The 13,721-nt window shown below is 44.3% G+C and overlaps 1 protein-coding gene across 3 annotated transcripts in view; it reads left to right on the top strand.

Moving 5' to 3' along the window:
• Npas3 (neuronal PAS domain protein 3) overlaps positions 1–13,721 on the top strand; it is an 826,580-nt gene that overhangs the window by 758,074 nt on the left and 54,785 nt on the right. For all 3 annotated transcript variants that reach the window (XM_085697644.2, XM_085697643.2, XM_085697646.2), the window contains exon 7: positions 4,169–4,287. In XM_085697644.2, coding sequence (XP_085553770.1) covers positions 4,169–4,287 — 119 coding nt within the window. The remainder of the gene's footprint in view (positions 1–4,168; positions 4,288–13,721) is intronic.

Genomic DNA, 13,721 nt, shown 5'->3' with positions numbered 1-13,721 from the left:
AACCGCAGCGATACAGACTTATTTCAAAGTTGAGGGGATGGAGAGATTGCTCTGTGGTTAGGAAGAACATGGTCCTCCCATAAAGAACCCAAGTTTGGCTCCTAATACTCATATTGCATGGCTCACTGCTGCCTGGAACTCCAGCTTCAGGTGATCCAATGCCTCTGATCTTCATGGATACCTGAGCTCAAAGACACACACCCATGGGCACCTGAACACACACACACGCACACACACACACACACACACACACACACACCCATGGGCACCTGAACATACACACACACACGCACACACACACACGCACACACGCACGCACACACACACACACACACACACACACACGCAGCTTCTTAACGAGTTAGAACCCCTGAGATTCAGCAGAACATGTAAGCGTATATTTCTATATGTTTATTTAGTATAATTTTGTTTCTATATTTTCATCATGCCAGTCTTGGTTTTGCATTTTCATCTCCTCATGTACATGTCTGGATTTAGAGTGGGCATGACTCAGATCTGACCACTCAATGCAGCTTTTTCATAGATCGGCTTTGTCTTTCAGGCAGTGGCTAGAAATTCCTGGAATCCCAGATTTATCCGAGCATGAGGCAGGAGTGGCCAGTCTCTAAGAGTTGACAGGAAAGTATTCCACATCTAGAAAGCCCTCTAAAATATTTCTTAGATGGAGCCACTGCGTCTGGAAAACACAGGTCTCAATGTATTCTCTTACCACTGCATCCATCCCTCTGTCCTTCCTCCCCTCACCGCCACAGTCTCAGAAGTCATGGACCAGCCACTGTGCCTTCCACCCCCAGTACAGCCTTCTTCCTACCCCTGTACAGCCTCCCTCCTCTCCCAGTACAGACTCCCCCCCGCCCCAGTATAGCCTCCCTCCTCCCAGCACAACCTCCTTCCTACCCCACTTTGGTGTTCACTGAGACGGTCATTGAAAAGGCTTCTCTTCTGAGGTGCCTTAGCTGGTCACATTGCAGAGAGAAAGGACACCACTGTCACAATTGCAATAGCCAATCACATTTGCCACTCCATAGGAAGGATGGCGGTGGTTGGGTGTGTCTGGAATAACTTTGTCACCTGTCCCATTGAAAGGTGCACACTGTGGCAGGTTCCTTCTGGCTCCTGTCCTCAGGACCACAAAGCTATAGACAGTTAAAGTCAAAGTCATCATCGGGAATCAAGCTCTGAAGTTTGCCCCAACTGCTTCCCATTGACTCCTCGGTCCCCTTGCTCTTGAGATAAAGTAGGTTGGTTAATTTAGATTCTAAATCTCAGCTTCAATGGGGCAGAGCCTGACCTTAGCGTTCCCGGCACACCGGTTATCCCCAGTGTAATTAACATCACCCTGCATGTTTAGGCAATTACTACTGCAGCATGAGGCAGGACGCCGTGCTCCTGCCTCAGCCGGAGCATGACATGGCGTTTGGCTCCACAGCTCATGCGAAGCTGTGTTGCGCCCAGCTGGAGGCCCCCTTCCTGCCCTCTCTCCTGCACACTCTAATGTTTTACTGTGTAGTTCCCATTCCGAAGACAGCAAGTGTTTTGCTGCAAGCCTGAATTCCCTTCCTTTCCACAGTGAGGCGATCCCTTCCTGACTGGATGAGGCTATCCAGAACCGACCCCTAAAGCCCTGAAAACATATTTCTCTTCTCTGAGAAGTTTATTTCCCCCCCCCTCCTCTGCTATTGCCAATACAATCTTGCTGAACAGGACTAAATTTTTAAAAGCTGAGCTTGGGGTGTGGATTCCGATGGCGTCACGTTCGTTCAGGTCTCTGAGGACCAGTGTCAATAAATGTGGAAGGGCCAACAGTAGGTTGGCATACTTTCCATTTCCAGCAGGATGAAAAACTGCTATAAATTAAGTCTAACCTTAAATGTATAATCTGTCCTTGGAAGAAGGGGAAAAAAGGATATAGCATCTTCAAGCTCTCGGCATCCCTTACGAGGAAAAAAAAATGGTTCTAAGGGTCTCTGATCTTGTGTTTTAGTGAAATAGAACTGCACGGCTGACTGACAGTTCTGATCTAAAGCATTTACGTTTAAGTTTTGATCTCTCTGCTTTTGATTAAAACTAATGAGCTCATTTAATTCAAAATGGGAATCTCTGATAAGAGAAATAAGGTTGATGTGATTGGATTAGAGGGGCAAATTAAACTCTTAGAGCAGAAGTTTGTGCTTATATAGTGTATTAAAAAGCTGTTGGCGTATTATGGCGTGTTAGATGATGAGAAAAATTTCATAGTAATTCATATTTAATCAGAAGAAATGAAAGTACTAAATATAACATGGCTCTGCTTTTCCCTCGAGTGATAAAAAGCTGTACATTTAAAATGACATCAGATCCATGCTCTCTAAAAAAAAAAAAAAAAGGAGAAAGCCTTGAGAGAGGCGCATAAGAAAGGGGCAGTTGTCCGTCTCATCACCTCTGAGTAGAAGTGCTCCAAATGTCAGAGCTGAGGCTTCCTGAGATATGAATGTCAAAGACAATCCCTAGGCCACAAGTAGCACAGTTGCTGTTATTGGAATAACCTATATTCGTCTGTCATCTGAGCATCACATTTAATATGAAAAATAGAGATTACTTCTTCCTTGAAATATACAGAAAGCATGTCACAATTTGAAGTTTTTCCAATTTCTAATCTCTTATCATAGTTATTTTGTTCTCTATTTCTTACAGCTCTTCTATCTATCTATCTATCTATCTATCTATCTATCTCTATCTCTATCTCTATCTCTTTCTTTTTGCCTCTTGAGACAGGATCTCACTATATAGCCTTAGCTAGGCTGGAACTCAATATGTGATCAGGTTTGCCTCGAATTCACTGGGACCTGCCTGCCTCTGCTTCCCAGGATTCAAGGGCACCACAGTGCCCAGCCTCTTACAGATCTTTATTTCTTGTATTTTTTTTCAACCCCCATTCCAGAAAAAAAAAATAGTGTTAGATTAAAGCTAGTCAAAAGAAATCCAATTTGTTGATGGACTTAATTTTTAACTTTCAAATAAGAAAAAAATTAATATCTAAGAAGACTAAAATTAGACCATCTATTAGTATAAAATTTTCCAGATTTAATTTATTTGCAGGAAAAGACTTGAATTTATAAAATCTCTTCAAGACTTGTTTTAAAAGAAAATTGACCTACATTGCCCTCTGGCATGCTTCCATCAAGGTCTTAGGTCCGCAGCCAGCCACCACTTGAATTACACAGGCAAAAACATCTTCTCTTCAGTCTAAAAGCATGTAATAGAAAAGAGCGACTATTTTGATTAAGGGAGGTAACGTCTTCTATTAAAAGTGGAGGAGCAGAGAGAACAGATAGATACCCCAGCAGTTAAGAGCAGGCATTGCTCTTGTAGAGGACCCAGGTTCACTGCCCAGCATCCACAGCCTGCAACTCAAACCAACTGCCTGGCTCACCGGCCCCAGGAAATCCCGCGCCCTCTTCTGGCCTCTCTAGGCACCTGCACTCATGCACCTAGCCCCATACAGACACACACAATTAAAAAAATAAAAATAAATAAAATCAGAGAAATAGAAAACTAGACTCTGTTGTTTGCCTAGCAGCTGGGGCGACAAGCCGCTGTGGTAGGAATGGGGAGTGGGTATTTGGGTGGTTTTTCTTTCTCTCTGCCTGTATGTCCCATGCTCACGCCTCCATCTGGGGCCAGTTGAGAAGACTGCGTGCTTCCTGTTCATAATGAACAGAACCAAGTGAGAAGGGTCTAGAGATAGATAACAAAGAGCAGGACCTCGGTACCTGTCCCCACGGCATCTCTGCCCATCCCTTGCTTTGTCCATCAACACTTGGTCCCTTCCCCTTCAAAGCACAGCTGCCTTTGCCCACCAGCCAGCCCTCCAAGGAAGCCACAGTTACTCACTATAAGACCCCACTTAGGGAGCTGCGGCAAATTAAAAGACCTGAAAGCTCTTGCTAGAAACTGGAGAGGAGTTTCTGCCGGCACCTTAATTTTTCTTTCTTATTTTCTGCAAAGTAAACATTTTCTAAACGAGGTAAATTGATTACTACCCTCTTAGCACCCATCAGTCATTTATTTTTAGTGAACTTGAGGGTTGCACCTGAGCAGAAGCTGTGAGGGGCCCTGTAGAGACTTCAATCCCATGCGTGTGTGTTTTTTTTTTCCTGTTCCCCAGTGGAGACAGCCAGCCCCAGTCTGCTAACCACTGACAACACCCTCGAGCGGTCCTTTTTCATCCGAATGAAGTCTACTCTGACCAAACGTGGCGTCCACATCAAGTCGTCGGGCTATAAGGTAAGCTGGGCTTCCAGCGGGGGCACAGCCAATTCCAGGTGATTTACACTGAGTTTTCCAACTGCTTCGGGTCCACATAATCAACACATGTGGCCTTGAGTCCTGCACAGCATAAGCTGCCTAGCCATTTTTCCATCTCAACAGAGACATCTTCATACCTCCTCCTCATCACTGTAGACTTTGCCGGGGCACCAGATGCCACAAGCTCGCGTCTTTTCTTAAAACCACTGGTTATTAACAGGCCAAGTGCTTCAGCACCTGCTAGAGATCCACACTGGTGGAAAGGGTGAGCCAGATTCCTCTCCATCCTGCAGGTAAGTGTTCCAGAATGGCTGCTATGAAAATCCCCCTTGTCTCCTGGTCCCTTTAAAATATCCCCTTTCTCCCAGTCAATAACATTATCATCTAGATTCGTATATGTCGTTAATAAAACAAACAAAACCAAGTTGGGGATCAGTAGATGGTAAAGTGCTGGCTATACAAGCATGGGGATCCTAAGTTTGAATCTCCAGCACCCACATGAAAAGCCAGACCGAGGAGGCGGAGACCGGAGGATTCCTGGCACTTGCTGGCCAGCTCCAACTAGCACAAGGAGACGTGTCAAGCTCCAGGTTTCTCGGAGACACTATCTCAAAAAATAAGATGAAAAGCCACGGAAGAAGGCACTGGATAACAACCTCTGGTCACCACACGTACACATATGTAGGCACACACACACACACACACACACGCACACATTATCAGGTTAAATCTTAAAATCCTTCCTTTTGAAATTACAATTCTTGAACACTAGTTGTACTTTAACATCCACAAAATGTTCATATTCAAAACTACAAGGTATATATATATATTCCTCACGAGAAGAGATCAAATCTGGAGTCATAATCTACATTATCATCATTTTAAGGTTAAGGCTATAAAAGCCTTCTAATCGCAAGAAATCCCAACATTCCAGTTACTATAGCAACATAAAATTAAGACCTAGGAAATTTATGAAATGCGTTTGGAAACCTGAATCTTACAATTTTACGACACACTAACCAATCTCTTAAACAGCATTTATTGTACATAGGAAGGCAAACACAAACAAAATATAACTTCAGTGTGCCAGCACGGCGTGCTCCGGGCTGAGAGCGTGCAGCTTCAGCTAGCTCCGTTCTTCAGGGTGACAACAGCATTGTTGGTGGTGCTAACAACCATTACTGACAGGGCTTAAAACCTTTATGGAAGTCATCAAAACGCCAGCGGCGCTGTAAAGTCAGAGGCACACACTTTCGTTGACATTAATTCTTTAAGGGGAAAAAAATGTTTTAAGAAAAAGAAAGGAGGTGGAAAACCCTCCCAAGGTCGACCTTTAGCTGAGCTGCCCCACAGTCTGAAAGGTTTGGAGAAGCAACCCTGACCTTTAGCAGGGTGTGAAGCAGAGAGGGCAACTGGTCAGTTCCGGCAGTAGCTTCCCCGAAGACAGTTATACACCAGGGTATTGCGGGGAAGGAAGCCCAACCTAGTCTTTAGGGCGTTTGGTGCTCTCCTGTCTTAGTGAACGGTGTGTATTCACTCCTTATTAAGTGTGAGCATTAGTGCATTTGGATTCCCTAAGTCGGCTACAGATGTGGGATTTTATTTGAGTACAGAAAGGGTCATTCTTTGCAGTCCAGATTTGGAAGTCCTGGGCGTTTCTTTTTAGCTCTTCCTCTTCTGGCCGTCTGTATCCTTTCTGGTTTCTACTGGCCGGCAGGGGGTGTATCATAAGTGAGAGCAAAAGTTAGTGAAACTTGATAGCATTGAGTGAACTAACTTTTTGAAAATAAAATTTAAAAAAAAGATTTCATGCTACAAACTATAGCTTACAAAGCTCTTTGGATATTTGATCATCTGCAAAACCGAGTGGGATATATGGCTACAGTAATAATAAGGATAAATAGTGCATCGAGGTAAGAGACCCATTGTCCTGTTGGGTTGTGATTGGCCATCCCAGCGCCTCGCTAAACCTGCTCTTGCTGCCTGACTCGAAATTAGGCTTGTGAGCATCATCTGCTCAGCAAAGACGTTTGAGATCCCAGTAGAGGACTTGTTTGAGAGTCTAAAATCCCAGCGTCAAAGAATGCAGAGACCTTGCTTTCGTGGTACTTGCACTCCGGAGCAGGGTGAGGACGGCAGCAATTATAAAGGGGTGATTTCCAGGGTAACGCGAGCTCGGGGGACAGCAGACATCATCTCGGAGCCCTGCAGTAGGCTGGGGGTGATTAGCTCTCACAACCAGCCCAGAAGAGAGGGTGTGGACTGTTCGTATTTTCTAGACACAAAGAACTAAAGGCGGAAAGATAAATTAGACTACCCAAGGTCACAGGCTGAAGAGAGCGAGCTTAGACTTGGGGTGTCTGACCCCTGTAACGCCCATGCCTTCACTCACCAGGCTACACAATGCAGAGCAAAGTGAGGGAATGTGAGGGTCAGAGACCACTGTAGATAGGATGGGTCACTGAAGGCTCCCCCAAGCAGGTGGCGTGTCACCTGTGAGTCTTGGATGAGACGGGACTAGCATGTATGTAAAGGGGGCAGGGGGCTGAAACAACATAAACTTGGGATGAAAGATCCCCTACTACAGAAAGGGAGAGGAGATCTCAAGAGCACAGCCTTGAACAAAAAAGAGTTGGCAAGCATTTAAGAGTGGTTCTAGAACCTGTCAGTTCATGAAATGTTAGCGTACCCATATCGCTGGAGCACTCCTGTCAGGAAGCCTGTCTCAAGAAACTTCTCTACCCAGTGCTGTGTGCCCCTCCTCAGAACTGCTACCCACAACCCTTTCATCCCCCATCCCCCAGGAAGATGAATCACCCAGCAGGCCTAGCCTTTCCCCTTCTCTGAAACAAATGTTCCTCATTAATTAACGTTGCCTGAAAGTTAGGGGAAGACCCGGTGAGCCTGTGACAAGACACAGCTGAACGGCATCCCCGTGTGTCTGTTCATCCTCAGTAAGTAAATCTAGCAGCTTATAAAACATTCCCATAAAACTGGGTAATCACCCACCACCACACAATAAACAGAAATAAAAAGGAACAGTCATGATAATTTCTCTTTACTTCCAATATTCCGTCTAATTTATTATCAGCACGTACATGTTGCTGCTCCCATAAAGGACCACAAAGGTCTCTCTACATCATTCTATTTCTTCATTTTGCCCTGCGACCTTGGACTATGGACCTTTCTAACTTTCTCTGGGTTGCCGTAGTCAGGACAGCATTCGCAGTACCAAAAGCAGCACTCACCGAATGCTAACTGCATGCACGGAACTATACCTAACCCTTTATACTTATTAGTCCACAAAAGAGCATTATTTTCAAAGCTCCTGTGTGCAATCTTCACGTTGTTATGCCTGGTGTGCAGGTGGCGACCCGGGGGCTTTCATGAGTGCTCTCCCTCCCCGTGTCCGTGCCGCTCTCAAACAGCTGCTGGGGAAAGCCAGGCGATTAAGGCTTCAGAACTTGCTCTTTCCACCCTTCGGCCTCACTCTTAAAGAATGAAGTTCAACGAAGGGCTCGATTTGATCCGATGGAGCTCAGTACAGGGTCACTTACATTTTTAAAGGGAGAGCTTCCTGCCTAAGACCCTCCTGGTGTATCTTACTGCTCTAATGCACCAGGGTGTGGTTAAGTTCAGCACCTTCCAGTAGCGACAGGGACCTGTCTTACTTTCCCGATTCTCATCCTGATCACATGCAGGATTATATGCATAGACATACACATACACACACACAGGATCACATACATGCACATCCCTAAGCCGGAACTCCAAAGTCTGAAGCATTTGAACAGTGGCGCAATGCCACAGTGGAAAATTCCAGACCTGACTCTATCTGCCAGGCCATAGTCAAAGCCGAGATGGTATGAAAAGCAACCCACAAAACTACCTTTAAGGCTTTGTGCATAAGGTATTATATGAAAATAAGTGAATTTTGTGTCTAAACTTTGGTCCCATTCCCCAAATACTTTGTCATGTATGCAGATATTTTAAAGTCTGAAAAATTCTGAAATCTAAAACACTTTTGGCCCCAAGCATTTCAGATAAGGGCCTGGACCCTTACTGGGCCTCATAGCCTGCACCTCATAACCAAGAATTCTAGCCAAGAAGTGCCCGTTCCATCCTGACTCGGGAATGGAATGTAACATCAATTGTGGGGGCTTTGCTTGCCACACCCTAGACCTCGGGGAATTGCTCTAATGAAGTTTTGTTCTTTCCATCGTCCTCTGCTTTGAAATCCACAGTAGCATGTTATCTGGTCCAGCCACTTTTTATGCCTCAGGGGCCTCCCTGTTGTTTAGGTCTCATTGTTGGCCACATATCTTAGCATGACACAGCTCTCATTTAAATTGCCTTGCATCAAAATCTGCCTTCTTGATTAGGTCTCTGTCTGCGGGAACTTACTAGGTAGAGCACACGGGGCAGAAGGAGATATGTAATCAGGGAAATTATGGGAAGGAACACTAATTGGGTCGCCTCCTTAGCTCCTGTCTTTGGAGGATAGCTTCCTTTGGTGTGGGCTCTCTAATCTGCTCTGGCATGCCCACCAGCGCCTCTGTCATTTCTGGAACGTTTATTCCGTACATTTTAATGCCCTAACTCTAACAGCAGAGCAGAGCAACCTATATTCTGGGAAACAGACAGAGAGCGGGCCCCTGTTTTGTGCAATGTTAATAGTGTCTTTGAGTTTTTCACAGGGGGGAAATCTGCAGGTTGCTGAATTCCTGCCATGGCAGGTACTCAGAAATCACTAAGAGATGCTGGGGAAACTGAGGGGATTTTTAAAATCCAACAACCCTCATCTGGGATGACTTGGGTAACAAAGTGTGGAACTAAAAGACTGAAGACCATCCAGCCTCCTATAGATATAGATATAGAGATAGGTAGGTAGGTAGGTAGGTAGGTAGGTAGGTAGGTAGATAGATAGATAGATAGATAGATAGATAGATAGATAGATAGATAGATAGATAGATAGATAGATAGAACAGCCGAGGTCACACCAGGAGACAGAGAAGGGAAGTGTCAATGCCCACTGGCTTTCTCCTCTTTGTCATTTCATTTCATCTGTGCCACCAGCCTATGGGATGATGCCACCTACACCTAGGGCAGGGTCGCCTTCTATCAATCATCTCTGGAAATACTCTCAGACAAACCGAGAGATTTTCCCCAAGCTCCTGGAAGATTCTAAGTCTGATCAGTTGGCAATCGAGATTAGCCATACAGTTTGCTAATCTGAGAGGAGCGGCATTTAGAGCAGTGATTCTCAGCCTGTGGGTCGCGAACCCTTGGAGAGTCAAATGACCCTTTCAGAGGGCTCGCCAAAGACCATTGGAAAACACAGATATTTACGTTATGATTCATAACCATAGCAAGGTTACAGTTGTGAAGTAGCAACAAAAATAATTTTGCGGTTGGCCATCACCACGACATGAGGAACTGTATCTAAGTGTCACCGCGTTAGGAAGGTTGAGAACCACTGATTTAGAGTAACTCGTGGGGCAGCTATGAACCCAGATGACTGTTCCATGACCTGGCTCTCATTTCTCCTTTTAGTCCTGAGAATATTGAGTCTTTCTCAACGCAGTGCCCAAATCAAAGTGTACAGTATTCCTTTAGACACCAGTTGAGGATGCTACTCAGAAAATTATAGACACATTCTAGCACCTCATTCACCGTGATTTCACGTCAGTATGTGATCACCATTTTCTTTTGACTGAACAATCTTTGAAGAGTGGTTTTCTGCAATGTTTTAATTTCATACAATATATTTTGATCATATTTTATCCCCTTCTTCAACCCCCAACTCCTCTAGGATACCACGAACCCAACTTCATATTCTCTCTCCGTCGGGCTCCTTTTCTAACTATTAGAGTATTTGTTAGCACTCTGCCTTGTGGCCCAGTTCTATGACTTCTCAGAAACCATAAAGAATAAACAAAGTGTTAGCACAGGAAACCAGCTCTGCCTTGCTCAAGAAGTCAACTGCATTCAGAGAGGCATTCAGAGAGCAGCGTTGCATGGAGGTGTGCCCAGCACTGAGTGGAGGGCGCAGTGTGACTGCAGTTTTTCACTATAAATTTCAGAGCACATTCATCAGTTGAAAGTTGCTCTTTCAGTCTGGTGATGGTAGTGTGTGCCTTTAAAATGAAAACTCGGGGGGCAGAGGCAGGTGGATCTCTATGAGTTCAAGGCCTACAAAGGGAGTTCCAATATAGCCAAGGCTGTTATATAGAGAAACCCTGTCTCAAAAAAAAGGGGCGTGGGGGTAGAAAAAGAAAGAAAGTTGCTTTGTCTTCTGATAAGTAAGGACAATACTAGACACCATCCGGAAGTTTCTCTCGGTCTGAGTTCAGAGACGATGTCTAGACATATTGATACTTCTGCTGAATCTTTTGCTTCAGTTCATGTTGCCTTGAAACGATGACTAGAGCATCCCAGCTTTGCAGAATGGGACTACCTTGTCAAATCAACAGAGAGACCAAAAATTCTTTCAGTCTATTCAGACTTCCTAAGACTATGCATTTATTGCCTTTCAGTCAACCCCGACACCAGAATAAACTGAAGAAGAAAAAGTTTCTGGAGGCAGAGGTTACCCTGGTGAAAAATGCAAAGAGAGAAGGGTACCAATAAAGTCCAAGAGTTTTAAATCCTGTTAGTCTCTGCTCACCTCTGCGCAATTGTCCATTACAGCATGGTTTCCGTTGTCATCTTAAATATAGTGACATTGTTTCTCACCTAAAAGCGTGTATTTCCCATTACCAGGGCATGACAGTAGTCCCTGCTCGGCACGTGCCACTTCTGCCAGCATTCAGAAGCCAAGCTATTTTACCAGCCAGAGATATGACCTAACCACTAGCCATTCTGTGGTGTGTCCAAGTATGTCTGTGACTGCAACCCAAATATGCCACTATCCTACAGGTCATTCATTTTAGGTCCTATCGAAAAGAAGGAAATAGGGGAAATAACTGGAGCCCCTCATTGGCTAATGTTGTGACTTCTCTGGTTGGTTTCTAGCATTTGTTAACACAAATAACAAAAGTGATAGTCACTTTGAAAACCATCCCTGATTTAAAAAAAAAAACTCCCTTTCTATAAAAGATGTCTCTAATAATCTTCAAAACCTATAATGGTCTCATCACACTATACTCTCAGTCTTACAGATGTGTTTATACTATTGTCCCTCTTATAATTGGTGACTCATCAAAATTAGTTTTTAAATGGACATGAGAACTAATAAGTAAACAATTGGACAAGTCATCATACTTTCAGGCCAACACTTCAGTATGCTGAGAGCCTTAAACACACAGCACTGCCCCGTAACTCCTGCCCCCCTAATAGACTCTCATGAGCCAATGGCTTGAAATAATAGGGTTTTTTTCTTAACTCTGTAGATTTTAAGGGCTTGAAGATAGATTACCCCATTTGACACTTAGTGCCTCAAAATGTCCCTAATGCGGAGTGATCATGCCCAGGACCGTGACATCAGATAGCCAAAGATTTGGACTTTGTCCTGCATTCGTGACTCTGACTTTAAGTATATGGTTCAGTGACTTGGAGAGAAAATGGCAATAGAAACTTCTTTGTGAGGCTACCGAGAAATAAAACAAAAGCAAGACAGTAAGTAAAGTGCCTACCACGACTGCTGGCCCAGGGAACACGTGGCACCAGTCCACAGGTGATGGTTCCCATCCGCCGACCTCACTGAGAGCTAGACAGAGTCAAGACTACCCGAAACCTTACGTCTACACCTCGGCATGCACACCGTAATGATAAGACAGTAATTCACCCGTACCTCTTCAGATTATCTCCTGGAAGTTGTATGAGCTCCAGAATTATAAATGATTTCTCCAGAATATAGAAAATGCATTTATTTCTGGGAAATTTCTCTTTGCTTTAGTGTCCTGAATATCGATTTGATTATAAGGGACAAAAAAATGACTGAAATACGTCATCTGTCCCTTTAACAAAAGAAGCACATACCAAATGGTTTTCTTGGGAATTGATTTAGCGTCATGGCAAGACTAATACAGCCCTTTAATGTAAGAAATGTAGTAGAGGCGGGGTTAATTTGATGCTGTTGATCTCTGGAATAAATGGGACTTCTAGCATCTGCAGTGAACAAGGTTCCAAGTTTGATTAGAGCCTCTGCATATCATAAATTGGACTCTCAAGAGTAGGCAACACCACTGGGATCCAAACCCTGCTGCACCTTCAGGGAGATTCTGTTTGCTCATTCCAAGTAGAAGAAAGGAGCTAGAATTCCAGCCGCTAGATCTTTTCATATACTGCCTCTCTGGGGAATGTGGTACCAATCACACCTTTCCCATCTTTGGAAATGCCCTGCACGACTCCAGCATCATTCTAAAAGGGTAACTTCATTACACAGTGCTTTGAGTAACAAGACTCTTACTGAAACAGAGGAATCATCACTGTGACCAATTCTCATCCCTCTGGAACCATATTCAAGGGAGATATCAGTTCTTTAGAAGGGACTTAGAGTTGAAATATGTTTCCCATGAAGGTAGGACTTTTAAACTTTCCAGACCCTGATGAGTTTAAATTGACATTTTTCTTCTGCCTCGTAAATGGCTATGCTAATGGCTGCTACTCCGTGGCAGGTATTTTTCATACTATCATATTTGGCTGTTAAAAATTAACATGTATTTAACTTGAACCCCACTTGTACCCAACTCTTCTGGCTAGAACTCTGGAAGCAGCATCAAGAGATACTTGATTGTTACCTGGTGGTTCTGAATACATTAACACTCCTCAACAGCCCCTCACTAAATGTCCTTCAAACTCTTGAGTCCTTGTAGAAGTCCTGAACATGGAGTGGCTTAGTGGAGGCATATCTAATGGGGCACGATAGGAAATTCTACACACCTCCCACCCCAGCGCTTGGTTTCTTCCTCTGCAATGGCAGGCAGGCAGGCAGGCATCCTAATTATTCTGGATTCCCAGTTCTTCAGTTGCAAAAAATAAATAGTAGGACTTCCCTTTGATGCTCACTAGTCAGCAGCGGTTGAGGGTGTCTTGGGTAGCCTCCTCTATACGTTAGAGGTGTGACCCCTTTAGGACATTCTGGGTAGCATAGAAGAGGACCCGCCTCCCAGAGAAGTAATCCTGATGTCTGGAAAGAGGAAAGCTGAAATCTAATTTAGTGTATGACTTTGAAGCAAAAGATAGTTAATGAATAAAAACATTCCATAACTTTAACTGAATCAGTGCTACAAGGTGGGCAAAGGTCTTTGGAGGCTTCTAAGCATTAGGAGCGGCTCTGGGTGTGCGAACCCTGTCCTCAGAGGGATTTGGGGTGGGCTAAAATGACTGTCAGAGAAGTCACTCTCCATCTTAAATTGAGGGCAAAAGTAAAGTGTGGGTTTGAGCAGGATCCGCTCTTGTCTAATTCTCGG

The sequence above is a fragment of the Myodes glareolus genome, chromosome 11 (assembly GCF_982192425.1).
Source record: "Myodes glareolus chromosome 11, mMyoGla1.1, whole genome shotgun sequence".
Lineage (NCBI taxonomy): Eukaryota > Metazoa > Chordata > Mammalia > Rodentia > Cricetidae > Myodes > Myodes glareolus.
This window is presented reverse-complemented; position numbering and strand designations above follow the sequence as displayed.